The 14958-nt window shown below is 35.2% G+C and overlaps 1 protein-coding gene across 7 annotated transcripts in view; it reads right to left on the bottom strand.

Annotated features, from left to right (window-relative positions):
* The window catches only part of PIGF (phosphatidylinositol glycan anchor biosynthesis class F), a 44421-nt gene that overhangs the window by 27939 nt on the left and 1524 nt on the right, over window positions 1-14958 (bottom strand). For 4 of the 7 annotated variants that reach the window (XM_072635698.1, XM_072635691.1, XM_072635693.1 and 1 more), the window contains exons 2-4: window positions 13010-13261; window positions 10378-10469; window positions 8412-8528 (exon numbers count right to left, since the gene is read on the bottom strand). In XM_072635698.1, coding sequence (XP_072491799.1) covers window positions 8412-8528; window positions 10378-10469; window positions 13010-13237 — 437 coding nt within the window. In that variant the 5' untranslated portion in view covers window positions 13238-13261. The remainder of the gene's footprint in view (window positions 1-8411; window positions 8529-10377; window positions 10470-13009; window positions 13262-14958) is intronic. The other 3 variants (XM_072635694.1, XM_072635695.1, XM_072635697.1) reach the window with 1 other exon arrangement.

The following is a 14958-nucleotide window of genomic DNA, read 5'->3' as shown; positions in this document are numbered from 1 at the left end:
TCTATGATTTAATTTCTTTCTATTTTGCTAACGCAGGCTGCAAAAGTAATTGTTATACTTAGAATCAATGTTTGCAATCTACCAAAAGAATAACCTTAACTACAGCAAATGGCAATACTTTGAAGAGATTTAGAAGCAATGGTATATAGTCTCAGCATTTTTATGTCAAAATTTTGTTATTCTGCAGTACAAGCACGACACTAATTTTCAACTGTTGCATGATAATACACACACTAAAAATCAAATTATTACCTTTCAAATGAACTCAAAATAACTTACCTTTCTTGAACTGTTTGTATGATTTTTACCCCCAGACTTTTTGCTTCATGTTGCTAGGGTTTTATTGCTTATTGTTTTATTAATCTTAAATTCATATAAAATTCCTTAAAGTGGGGTGCTTGATAACAGAAATAACAATAGCCTTTAATCACAAGATCACAAATAATTTAATATGAGGTAACTATACATAAAACCATAAAACTCATTTGTGGTATTTAAGGCTACAAATATTTCACTACAAAAACTGACAAATTCTAGTTTTCTTTAGACTAAAGAATGATAAATAAATAAAATCCTCAACAATACTTGTCAGTTTTCATGTATTTACTGCTCCTCTTCCCCTCTAACTGCTGCCACTGGAATAATGGATCAAAGAACTCTAGATCTACAAGGCACTTCAGACGCTGTCTCATTCAATTTTTTCCTTTTCTAGGGGAGGAATCAAAGCCCAGAGAAGGTCACCCAGGAAATTAACATGGGGCAGAATCAAGATTTGAACACAAATCCTCCATCTCCACATTTAGCACCTTCTCAACTGTACCAGTATACCCACTCTGCTTCAGGTGATTCCTCTCTGCCACTGCCTCCTATGTTAATGCCATGTGCCAATATAATAACAAAATCTATCCCAAGAGCAAGGTTTCTGTGCAACTTAGGTGGCTGTTCTCCCTTACAATGGCAGTCAATTTTTCAGAACTACAGAAAATCAGCAGCTGTAAGTGCCAGGATTTAAAACACTATATTTTACTTCAGACCTTATACATTTCCAACAGAACGTTATGCAATGCAACAGAAAAAAAATAATCTGAGCCAGAGTTCTAGTCTCAGGTCTGCCACCAACTCATCAAGTGACTGGACCAGTCACAAAGTTTCTAAACTTCCATTTCCACATCTATAAAATGAAGTGACAAGTCTAATTAGCTGGTCTCTGAGGGCTATTATCAGTTCTAAAATTCTACTGGCATATGAAATTAAATATATTAAAAGATTATGTGATGAAATTTCTTATTCTTCCCTTACATTACCTTGCAGAATTTCCACTTCAGGAGATTTACTGTTAGTAATAATTCTAACTATCATTTTTCCCAATTACAATTTTTTCCTATTTAAACAACAGAGCATCCTGGTTCATGTTAATAGATTACTGAAAAGATGGATTATAAACTGAAATGAGTTTTCTGGGTTACATGTGATAGATTGATGGATTATTAAGAAGTTGATAAGTTATTAAAAAGATAGATTATAAACTGAAATGGGTTTTCTGTATTACATATTTACTGTATGTCATTACACTTTTAGATGGTGAAAAATTAAAATTAACCCATAAAAAAAATAGATCCTAAGTATCATTAAAGAAAAAATAGTCTTAATCCCTCTCAGACTTACAGAAAAAAATATTGTTTAATAATGGTTTCTCTTTTAAAGACTGAAAAAGAAAGAAGGTAGTAAATTGGGAACGAATTTTTACAGCTTAGTTCGGGGATAAAGACCTCATTTCTAGAACATATAGAGAACTGACTCAAATGTATAATCATACAAGTCATTCCCCAATTGATAAATGGTCAAAGGATATGAACAGGCAATTTTCAGAAGAAGAAATTAAAGCTATCTATAATCATATGAAAAAATGCTCTAAATCACTATTGATTAGAGAGATGCAAATCAAAACAACTCTGAGGTACCACATCACACCTATAAGATTGGCAAACATGACAGAACAAGAAAATGATAAATGCTGGAGAGGATGTGGGAGAGTTGGAACACTAATTCATTGTTGGTGGAGCTGCGAGCGCATCCAACCATTCTGGAGAGCAATTTGGAACTATGCCCAAAGGGCTACAAAAATGTGCATACCCTTTGACCCAGCAATATCGCTAATAGGACTATATCCCCAAGAGATCATAAAAATGGGAAAGGGTCCCACATGTACAAAAATATTTATAGCAGCACTCTTTGTAGTTGCCAAAAACTGGAAGTCAAGGGGATATCCATCAATTGGGGAATGGCTGAATAAATTATGGTATATGAATGTAATGGAGTACTATTGTGCCATAAGAAATGATGAACAAGAAGACTTCAGAGAGGCCTGGAAGGACTTATATGACCTGATGCTGAGTGAAAGGAGCAGAACCAGGAGAACTTCGTGCACAGCAATGACCGCAGTGTGCGAGAGTTTTTTCTGGTAGACTTGGAATTCCGAAATAATGCAAGAACTTCTTAAAAATAAAAAAAATTAAAAAATCCCAATGGTGGTTCTCTAAGGCAAAATGCCTTCCACACTCAGAGAAAGAAATATGGAAGTCATTTGCAGAATGTAGCAGATCATGTCTGTGTATGTGTATGTTTTTGTGAATCATGTTTTGATTTGTTATATGATTTCTTCCATTTATTTTAGTCCGACTACATAGCATGACTATAGTGAAAATGTACTCAATAGGAAAGTTTATGTAGAACCTATACAGAATTGTATGCAGTCGTGGGGAGAGAGGGGGAGAGAGGGGGGTAGTGGGGGGTAGGTGTGGGGGGGATAAAATCTCAATTGTATGGCAGTGATTGTTAAACATTAAAAAAAAAAAAGAATTTTCAAGGATAATTTCGGAAAAAAAAAAAAAAAGAAAAAGAAAGAAGGTGGTAAAGTCACCAAAAGCCTTCATCCTAAATTGAATAAAATTTTTCACTCACAATTCTGAAAACTTCTTTCATCAGCTTTATAGTAAATTAGACTACAGAAGTTATTTTTACTGAAAACATGAACTGGAAAAGGAAAATCCTTTTAAGAAAATACTCTTATTTGTAAGACTAAGTTTTCAAATAGAGTTTTATGCTTCTCAGCATTTAGTGAGGAACTACAAGCTTCACACCAATGCTCAAAGTAAAAGAAATACAGTGAAGAAAAAGTCCTTTTTTGCTATAAAGTTCAGAAGATTTTATTCCTCAAATCAATTAAATTCTGTTAATTGACTTGTAATTCTATTATGAATTCTTAATGTTAGTTTTTATTTCTTTTCAAGGTTCTCATAATGAAGATACACCTGTAAATCTTTGGCTTATTGCTTCATTGGGCACGCGCAGTGCAAAGTGCGAATGATTAGTGTTCAGAGCCCAGACTGCAGTGAAGTTGCACTATGCCACTCAAGCAAGTGCTGCCAGAAACGTCTCAAGATCATTATGCATTTGATTTTTAATTAATTTTTGGTCATTGTGCATTCAGAAACCTTTTATGGTTGACAAATTTTTCATGACCCCATATGGGGTAGCAATCCACAGTTTATAGGTTATACATGCGCAGTCATGCAAAACATATTTCCAGATTGTTGTTCATCCTTCATTTTCTAAGAGGACCAATGACATCAAGAGGTGATATCCTGTCTTGTGTGTGAATTGGATCTAAGTGAGGCAGAGTTGCACAAATGCTTCTCTTGAATCCTGAACTCAAAAATCATTTTTAAAAAAATTCAGCTCTGACCTTTTCATCAGGAATGCTTGAAAATTCTCTATTTTATTAAATGTGCATTTTTCCCCCTGAAAAATTAGAATGAGTTTTGTTGGGCAGGTGATTTTTGGTTGTAATCCTAGGCTCCTTTGCCCTCCAGAATATCACATTGCAAGAACTCCAGTCCTCTAATGTAAAAACTGCTAAATCTTGTTGCTTTGACATTGTTTTCTGAATTTGTGTTTTGATCTTCCCTGTCACTATAGTAACTTTCTATGGCCAGATTCTTTTTCTGTCATTTGTTCATTTTCCCAGCCTATTTCTTGACTTTTAACTTGATGTGAAAGTTGGGCTCTGCTTCTGGGGTAAAGGGGGCACTGTACTTCAGGTTTTTACTGCCACTGTTTTCAGAGCTATTTCTGGAGGATCTGTAAGCTTTCGGTTCTTCCAAGGTGGCACAATCCAAGGAGAGGTGTGGTTACTGCTTCCCTGGTCTATGAGTGACCACAAGTACTCTTTTCTGCCATGGAAGTGACCAGGGTGCCCGCTTCTACTGGTGCTCTTCCTTACCCTGGGACTACAACCCAGAACCATGTATGAGTAAAGTGGCAGCATTTTGCTCCCAGTGCCTGCAAAGGTCCCCTATAATCCCCTTCTAACCAGCCATCCAACCCCGTTGCCTAAGAATTCCCGTAAGCTAAGAATTCCAGAAGCTGCTGTTGCTGCCAATTCAGTCTCCCTCCCCTCCCTGCCAAGGGAAGCTGCTGGCTCCCTGTATTGAGCTGTACTCCACTCAACTCAGTGAGATTACATATTAACTGTATTAATTAACAAGCATTTATCAACATTTATTTTGTACTGGGCACTGGACACACAAATACAAAGAATGAAAATCTCTACTTACAAGAAGTTTACTGTCTAAATATATTTCAACAATGAGGAAATTTTAAAAAATATTTTGCATACCATCAAGTCCAATCTAAAATTATCAAGTAATAGAATAGATAAACAGTGTAGGAATTTTAAGTTTTTTAGGAAATGTTTAAGAATTTCAATCTTCAAATTTATATCATTTAGAAATGTAATTTCTACCCTAAACTCTTATTCTGAGAAGACAAAAGATGATATAGTTATAAAAATTAATAGATCAATTTGTTTAAATAAAAATTTAAAAAATTAGAGGGATGCTAAATCAATCTAACAATCTTTAGCCTTAGCACATATTCAAATAACATTTATAATAATTTTGTTGAGGTTTTTTTAATTCAGATCCATGATTTCATCAGCATGGGGAATAATTAAGATAAAAACTCCATCCACAGATGCAGATCTGTAACTTGTAACTCAAAGCCTTGATCCATGGTTTGAACCCTGACTTTGCTACTTACTAGCTGTGTGACCTTAAGCAAGTCACTTAATCTCTGTGTCTCAATTTCCTTATCTGTAAAAGAAGGGGGCTGGATGATCTGTCAGGTCCCTTCTAGTTCTGTATCTTTGATCAATCATATAAGCCTGTGACTTGCCTGTCTTCACACAGTATTTGCCAAGGACAGGATATGAACCAAGGTTTGTCTCTAAGGTCAATCTTGTCATATGATCTGATCTATATATTACACTTCAAATATCCACATTAACACCCTCAAATTTTTAACTTCATTTTGGGGTACTCTAGCTTGTGCACTTTTCCACATAGCAAGTTTGCCTCCCAATGACTACAGCAAACTGCATGGATTATTTACTCTGTTTTGGAAACACTACAATTGTTTTCAATATTCTAATATAAACAAACTGCTCTGCAGATCTTAAAACACTATATTAATAATAGTTATCAGCTACTGAAATACACAAGTTTCTTAATTTGTAGAACTAAAAGGATAAGAAGTAGATATAGTGATAGAAAGTGACATCTACACTCTTCATTTTCAGAGTTCAAAATACAATACTGTGTACTAGAGACAATTTCTTCTTCCTCAATGGCAGTCTATGCCCTGCATAACAAAACCAGGGACGAGCTGTAATCAGCCATGCAAGTATGAAATTTGGGGTAGTTCACTGAAACCTAACATACTATGTAGTCTTGCATTATGCTATACCTTTCACTGTAATACTTCAGCACCTAAAGTTTAGGTGCAGCCTTTTGACTGAGTGCGAGTTTTATAAAACAAATAGTTTTATTAAGGGGATTTGTTCTGTGAAATTTGGATTCAGTTAAAGGACAGCACTTGAGGACATAGAGGGTCACTTGTGGCTTTGAAGCCACAGGTTCTCCACCCCTGGAAACTGCTAAACGATTAAAAGTTAAGACATTTCTAGCAGACAAATTAATGCCTATATTCTTCTAGTGTAATTTTCAGTAAGTTAAAGCTTACATGGCCTCAAAGAGTTAGAATTTCTAAGTACAGTCCTAATTTATACATGCCTATCAAGAAATAGCATACACCCTAGAAAACAGAGGCTTAATATTTTTATTTTTTATTTGTTTTATGAGGTATCATGACTCCAAAAATGTTATCACTGAGTGCCCAGTCTATCAGTGCTATGCCTTTTTATGATTAGCTAGGCTGATCCTTGAAAAGTAGACTCTACTGGTACCCTCCCTCCGCAAGGAGAGTCCCCCACATGCTGAGTGCATTCATCCCATGCAGCAAACTTTTGGGCAAACACATATCAATGCTGTTCAGTAAAAGCAGGCATGAAAGGGCTGTGATCTGCATCACTGGAAGACAATCACAAGTCAGTGAGATCGCGTATTCATGTGAATGCAGTTTTTAGACATATACTTGCATTATCATTCCTAAGAGTGAATAAAGTAATTGGCTGGTATGGAAAGAATGAATACAGATTTGTTCATCAAACTTCAGAAAATCAGAAGTAGTAAGAAGTTAATCTCTCAAGTTTAAAAGGAACATTTCAAGATAATCATACAGTAGGCAGTAAAACTTGTGTAATCTACTAACTCATTACTTTGTCTATAAATGATACAGGTTGAAAACAGTAATACTTTCAAAAGGGATTTGTATATATTCATGAATGGCAAGTTATTTTAAAAGCTAGGAAAGCTAGAATAGACTTCTGCAGTTAACATGGAAGATAACCATATCATATGAAGAACAGAAAGCTGGAGTTCTGATGCATTAATCAATCGATGCCATCGTAATATTTATGTTCAAGATGTTTAAAAACGTTGCAGATTTCTTTTAATCTAAAAAAAACCCCACTGATGGCTATTTTGTGTTAATAGTTAATGTGAAATGGAAAATTTGAAATTTACTTTGATTTTACTAAAGAATTCATGAAAACTAGGAAAAATGAATTAAACAAACATTAAACAACTACTATATGAGACTCACCGGGGGATAGAAACATAAAGAAGTCATAGTGGTTGCCCACAAGGAACTTTCAAACTAGTGATAAACAGAAAAGTTAATTTTATATGAAGAATGTATTAAATTAACTTATCAAACACTTCCCATTACTCCATATCATGAATGCTCCATGCTATTTGGACTGGTCCCCTTACTGTCCCATGAACAAGACAGGGTCATTCCCGTTAATGTGCCTTCAGTCCAATTATCCTTCCCTTTCCACCTTTTTAAACCAAATACTGCCTCACTCTGGATCATAGACTAAGAGCTGGAATGGACCTCTAAGGGCTTCAGACACAACCCTAATAACAGATGAGGAAACTAAGGCTCAGGAGATGAAGAGACATGCCCAAAGTTACAGAATGTCAGAGGTAGAATGTGACCTAGGTCCTCCAACTCCACCTCAGTGCTCTTTCCACTGCACCACACTAAGGTCTAGCTCCAGGTCAACTTCCTTCTTCAAGTTTTCCATCATCTACCGTGATCTACTAATTATCTGAACTTAGTCCAATCGTAACTTGTATCACACAATTTAGCTTTCAATTAACTATTCAGGGTGTCCCAAAAGTTTGAATGCAGTTTTAAGCAATTCAGACTTTAAACTCAGTGACATTTTAATAGCTTAAAATTTCACTAAGAGCCTTGGGGCTGTGTGTTAGTATCTTTTCAAGTATTATCTTCACTTTCCAAATGGATTCTAAGCCTCTAGTGAGTAAGGATGTTTAATTGTTCCCTGCACCCCCTCAAGCTGAGCATATCATAAGTGTTCAATAAGTTTGCTGACTGATGATGTAAAACACTTGCAGACACAGAATAATCTTCATATTCCCTTTCTTTTCTAAGAATACTTTACCAGCAGACTTCTTTTGAAGAAAGTGAACAATGCCAAACTGTTGTATAGTTTACCCCAACCTCACTAGGGATTAAAGAATACATTTCCACATATGAAGCTGACAAATGTTACACTGTAGTCTCCTGCTGTGAAAGGTTATGATTCAGAATTAGAAGGAAACTTGAAGATACCCTGGTCTAATCTCCACATTTTAAAGACTGGGTGATCACAACTTCCCTGGAAGTGTCCCTCTATGTCACAAGAGAAGTAAGCAATAGAATCAAGATTTAAATTCAAATCCAGTTATTTCACTAAACAAGAAGTTACATTATTCTACACAAAACATTTTATTTCACTCATTCCACTTTAAGATTATAAAATGTTGTGATAAAGGAACTATAAGTTGATGCATATGCTATAGCTTCAAATACAAGTCAAGTGGTACTATGTGTATATAAATAAAAACTAATGAAAATAAATCAAATAAATAATTACAACTTACCCATTTTTAGTGAAAACTCGTAGCCACGCTTTAATATTTGGTCCTAATAAACACAGGCAAGGTAATGTGGTAAAAGTTGATAAAATAACAGCAAATAAAAATGTTTCCAGCATCAACCTAGAAAAAATATCAAGCAACCATCACAAATCATTTCCAGAAGTTTTAAGTCCTTTATGTAAGAACAGCAATAATGCAATAATTAAAATAGGCCACCTTTACAAAATAAAATTTTTTTTTCAGCAATTGAAGAAACACCTCTGGTTCCCCATCCCAGCCTTTCCATTGAGCCTTCCAGAACCCCAGATGCTGCCATACAAACTGGACCCTAAACATAAAATATATCAATGGCCTTGACATTCACCCTGACACTAAAACCTTAGAATTTAGTGACCTTTATACCCTCCAGCTGAACCTCTTACATGTGCTGCTTTCCCCCATTTAGAGTGTGAACTTCTTGAGAAAAGGAATTTTTTTTCTATTAGTATTCAGAGTGTTTACTATATAGTGAGCACTTAACAAAAGCTATCCCTTTCATTCATTCATTCAATCTACCATAGCAGTTTAGAAGATTAGTATATCATGCCCATACACTGTCTAATGTATGTGTACAGAAACGATTACTACTCTAATCAGATTACCAGCAGATTGCAAAAGTATACTTTGGAGAGATACTTCTAAGAGTAAAAATATGTAGATATGTGACCACCATAAAACAGTCTTTGGTATGCTTTGGCCTCTACTTATAACAAAAGTATGAATATTAATTTCATATAACTAAATCAATTAATTAATTTAATTAATTTCAATAACTAAATAGATAATGACTGTGAGAGCTGAACTGGAGGCAGGACTGGTGGTCTAGGGAACACTACTACTCCCTGAGCTCCTGTTCCTATCTGCCTGTTGGTAGCAGTTGGTCAGCCATTGTTGCTGGTGGTGGTGAGGAGGAAATTGGGTCCCCTCTCAATGATTTCTCCTCAATGACAGCTGAGGGGGGAAGAAGCCTGGAATTAGAGCTGATGGTTTGTGGGACACTGCTGTTCCCAAGTCTCTTAGGAGACTTGGGTCCTGTGCTGTCTGTCTCTGTCAGTTTCTGAGGGCAGGGTAGTTAGTGGTGGTGGTTTGTCTTGTCTGGTGCATGCTGCCTCTTGTCTCAACCTGAGGGTACCTTACTGCTTCAGCTAGGCTGGCCTGCCTGCCCTGTGAGGGGCAGTTGGTTGGCAGTTGAGAGTAGGGCCTGTCTTTCTTTTCTATTTATTCCATGATTCTTGGCATAGTTCTTTGCACAAGAAATCATCTTAATAGATGCTTCATTCATTCATTTACTAAATAACCAAAGTATTATCCAAGTTTAGTGCATATTTAATCACAAAAATCACCAAAAACTAAACTTCAGTAAACATAAAATACAAAACAAATCACTAATTTATATTCTGCTAATTTAGAAATTGGAATTATTCTTAAAAGGGTTTATGACAATGTTACTGTTTTTTAACTAAGAAAAAAGTGTTCATTAAGCCAAAGGAATATATAAATAAACTTATGAGGTCTATTTGATATGCTTAAAATAACAAATGGTTTACTGTATCTTTAGGTACATTATTATACTTAAATTCAATGTGCTAAGTATAAATCATTCTTTGACATTTGATATTATTTTTGCATACTCTCTAAGTATCTCAACAAGGCAAGATTTTAAAAATTCTCACATGTAAATGAACTCAGAAGCACCAAATGAATATAATTATCTTACTGCTTCTTTAAAGAAAAGTAAAATGACAACACTGATCTTTGATTTATTAATAGAGACGATTATTAGGCTACAAATGCCACATATCTAGTATCCTTGTAGATCTTCTTTAACCTTAAGTATTCTGTAATTCAGAATATTCAGATTGTAAATGAGTTACCAAAAAGTATTCACAAAAAATATTCATGTGACATAAGATGGTAAATTCAGACTTACTCTATTAGTGGTGCTCCATATAGAACAATAATTGCATGATAGAGTAGGCAAGATATAAAAAAGTAGACACAAGATTTCAGAAGTCTAGATATCTAAAAAAAAACAAAACAAAACAAAACAAATACTTTGAAGCAGGCATTATTACAACAAGGATGTCAAATTCATCATTTTATTTATACTTAATATCTTTAGTACTTCAGGTAGCTAGGTCTTGCAATGGATAGAGTGCTGGGCCTGGAATCAGATGAGTACTAAGTATGTGAACTTGGGCAAGCCACTTCACCTATCAGCCTCAGCTTCCTTGACTGTAAAATGGGGACGATAATAAGAACACCACCCTCCCAGGGTTGTTGTGAGGATAAAAAAAATGAGATAATTGTAAAGCACTTATTAGTACAATGGCTGACACACAGTAAACCCTAAATAAATGTTAGTTAGTATTATTATTGTGAGGATCAAATAAGATAATATTTGTAAAGAGTCTAGCATAGTGCCTCGCATGTAGTTGGTACTTAATAAATGCTTATTTCCTCCCTTTCCCTTAAAAATAAATAACAGGAGGAAAAAGCTGTGAAATACCTTGACCTTCTGCAGATTACACTCACGGTCAAATCACTGTTCCATACACAATAAAACATTACAGAACACTATGTAAAACAGGCATCAATTTTGTTTCCCAACCCTGGAGTCCTAGGTTGCAGGGTAAATATAGTGCCAGAACACTGTTTATATGAAAGCAATATTAAAAGCCACAAGTTTTTTAAATTAACAAATATGCAGTGAGTGCTATGCAGCTTATATTTAAATAGGAAAAGGAGATAAAAATAATAACTGAAATTTACATTATGTTTAAAGCTTGCAAAGCACTTTACACATGTTTCATCTGATCTACAACAACCCTGAGAAGCAGATTTTACAGTAACTACAGCTTTTTGAACAAAAGAGGAGCCAAGATTCAGAAAAGTTAAATAATTTGCCCATTGTCACACAGCTATTAAATGTACGAGGCAAGCTTCACAGCTTACACTCATAATTCCAAGCCTAGCACTCTATCCACCATGCCATACTGTTTGCCATTTTATAAAATCTTGATGAGGAAGCAGTATGATGTCATGGAAAAAGCACCAGTTTATGATGGGGTCAGAAGACCTAGGGTCAAATCCTGCCACAGCTACTTACTTCTTCTGGGACTGTGGGCAAGTCATTCCAACTCTCCAAGCCTTGATTTCCTCATTTGTAAAATAAGGTGCTGTACTAAGTTATCTCTAAATTCCCTTCCAGGTACCAATTCTAAGATGATAGATCAGAGACAGATTTCAAGTTTATGTATTAGAAACTGGAAGAAACCTCAGATGAATTTATTGCAGTCTACGAGAAAATTCATTAATTTATATCTCTATGATTTTGGAATTTGTGATCACTCTGAAAAGGGCTCCAAACACTTGTATAAAAAAGAAATTGTGAAAATGCTATTAGATTGCTTCTACGGGCCCTTCCAATTCTAAATCCTGTGATCTGATCCAAACCTCATATTTTTTAATCAAAGAAACTGAGGCCCAAGATATGAAGTGACTTGCCCTAGGTCCTACTAGTGGAAAATGAAAAAAAAAACCTCACAAAAGTGGCTTTTAACTCCACCACACTGACCACCAGCACTCCCTCCCAATAATTAGAGAAGTAGACAAATGCAACTATTTCTAAATCAGAAGAAAAATAACAAAACACCTGGAGAAACCTGCACCTAACAGCAATTTGGCAAATAAATAATCAAGAGAACAGAATTTATCTTACATACATGTTAAACTTCATATGCAAAAATTGGTCTACATATACTGGCCAACATGTCTACAACCTGGTAGATGAAACCTGCCCAAATAAAGCTTAAAAATTTTTTAAATGCATTAGGTTTTAAAATAAAAGCGATTTAAAATGTCCTTTAAGCTGGCAAAGTACAAAAAATTGCATTTGAAGACATATCAACTTATTACAGCAATATTCAATTTCTTATACTATAGTGATTTAACCAGTGTTCCAGCAAGACATTTAATGTCTACAAACCAGCTACTTTTTTGTCACCTTTTTAGCAACTAAAAAAAGGTTATGCTTATAAATTCCATAACCAATTCATACTGCACCCCCCCACACAAAATACATATATAAAAAAGACAGTCCTCCAGTGCATTGGGTAGCTCCTCTGGAAGATTTTTTTTTCATCTGAGCCTGGGATTTCATCTGGGTGTAGAAAACTCCTTTGTTATTGGTCAGTCTATAATTTGTAGTTTTCAAGTTGCCTAGAGAATGGATGAGGTAAGTGACTTGCCCACAGTCCCTAAGCAAGGACATATCAGAAGCAAGGCCTTCCTCACTCTAAGAGCAAGCTTTTATGAAATCAAAAATATGGATAGTACGCTGAAAGGAGCATCAGCCTTCGTGAAGTACTAACCCCTTATACAACATTTGTGAGTCCACTCTGGCAAGTCAAATTCCATTAAATTGAAAATTAAATTTGATTAAGAAGAGCTGCTAACTCATTGTTGACAGAATCTAAAGAGCTCTGTATTGATTCTGTATCTCAACAAATCTCTCCTCAAGAGCCACTTCCCCAAATCAGTTCTTGTAAAGTAAGTCTTACCTTGTGTGAAACTGAGCTTCTCTTAGAAGATGTATTTGGTTTGACTACTAAATATAATAATACATTGACAATAGTTACACATATAGAGCAGATGCACAACCATGTCAAGTGTGTTTCCAAGACTGAGAAGTCCTCCAAGAATAAAGATGGAATGAAGGTAGTTAGAATAATGGAAAATACACAGAAAAGGTGAGCATAAAACAGTCTCTTGATATCAGAATCTTTCATGGTGCTTCCTAGAAGGTGTATCTGCTGAAAAACAAATTGAATTTTATGAAAGACTAGCACATATCAAGATGCCATATTTGTCCTAAATATTTTAAATTCTAAAACAAGGAACCTGAGCTTAAATTGACAACATTAAATACATTTTTAACACAAATATAATCAGTAAATTTGATCATAGATTCAAACAGCATTACATCTCCTGCCCACACCCTTCCATTCCACCTCTACAGCTATTCTTGACACCAGAGAGGTCAAACTCAGAATTAAAATCAGATTAAAATGTAGGGAAATGTTTAACATAATACAATACAATATAGAAAATGTGAGTTTGTGATTTTCTATGATAGCCAGGGATCTTTTTCCTTTCTGAGTTTGACATCACTTTTGGCCACTGCCTACTATTATGCCTTTGCTTTGGCTGTTCCTATCTCTGGAATGCTCTTCCTGGATTCAAGGTTACCTTCAGTTCTTAGGGCTTTGGCTTCTAAGGTTAATTTAGAATTATTCTGTCTGTATCTTGTTTTTTATTTACTTGTCTCCCTCATTAGAATGTAAGCTCCTTGAGGGGAGAGGCTGTTTTTATTTTTGCTTCTTTTTGGTATTCTTAATGTTAAGGACAGGGTCTCACACCTAAGTGCTCAATCAATGCTCAATTGAGGGGCAAATTTATTATATTACAAGTCTAGAATTGATACCTGTTTTGTGAAAAATCAAAAAAGGTCCTGTGATAGTAGTAAATATTTATTAAGTGCCTACTATATGCAAGGCACTGAGCACATCCATTTTCATTTTGGTCACGTACCACAGACAAAAGGTGCTTACTTGCAAAGGAACTGATTGAACCATTTTGGAGAGCAATTTGGAACTATGCCCAAAGGGCTATAAAAATGTGTGCACTCTTTGACCCAGCAATACCACTTCTAGGTCTGTATCCCAAAGAGATCATACAAATAGGAAAGGAACCTACATGTACAAAAATATTTACAGCAGCTCTTTTTGTGGTGGCTATGAACTGGAAATTGAGAGGATGCCCATCAATTGAGGAATGACTGAACAAGTTGTGGTATATAGATGTAATGGAATACTATTGTGCTATCAGAAATAATGAACAGGTGGACTTCAGAAAAACCTGGAAAGACTTATAGGAACTGATTCTGAGTGAGGGGAGCAGAACCAGGAGAACATTGTATACAGTTACAGCTACACTGATCAATGACTAACTTTGAAAGACTTGGCTCTTCTCAGCAATGCAAGGTTCTAAGACAACTCCAAAAGGTTCAAGATGGAAAATGCTACCCACATAAAAAGAAGTATGGAGACTGAATGCAGATCGAAACAGTATTTGCTCTTTTTTGTTTTGCTTCTTTCTTGTGGTTCATTTCGTGGCTTATAATTCCTCTTTGCAACATAACTAGTGTGAAAATGTTTTAATGTAATGTATATATACAGCCTATATCAGACTGCACGCCATCGTAGGGAGAGGGGAGAGGAAAAAGAGGGAGAAAATTGGGAACTCAAAAGCTTGTGGAATTGAATGTTTTAAACTAGTAAATAAATTTTTTTAAAAAGAGGTTAAAAAAAAAAGAAATTCATCCACCTGTAGCACTGGCCCCTGCTAGAATCAAAGCTATGCATTGTGGAACCCCTTAAAAATATAATTTCTGCCATTTCTTTTTTACCATGTCTTACCTCGACTAACACTCCAATACTACACTATCTTA

Source organism: Notamacropus eugenii, chromosome 1 (genome assembly GCF_028372415.1).
Source record: "Notamacropus eugenii isolate mMacEug1 chromosome 1, mMacEug1.pri_v2, whole genome shotgun sequence".
In the NCBI taxonomy this organism is placed as follows: domain Eukaryota; kingdom Metazoa; phylum Chordata; class Mammalia; order Diprotodontia; family Macropodidae; genus Notamacropus; species Notamacropus eugenii.
Note: the sequence above shows the minus strand (reverse complement) of the source record. Positions and strands in the feature narration are given on the sequence as shown.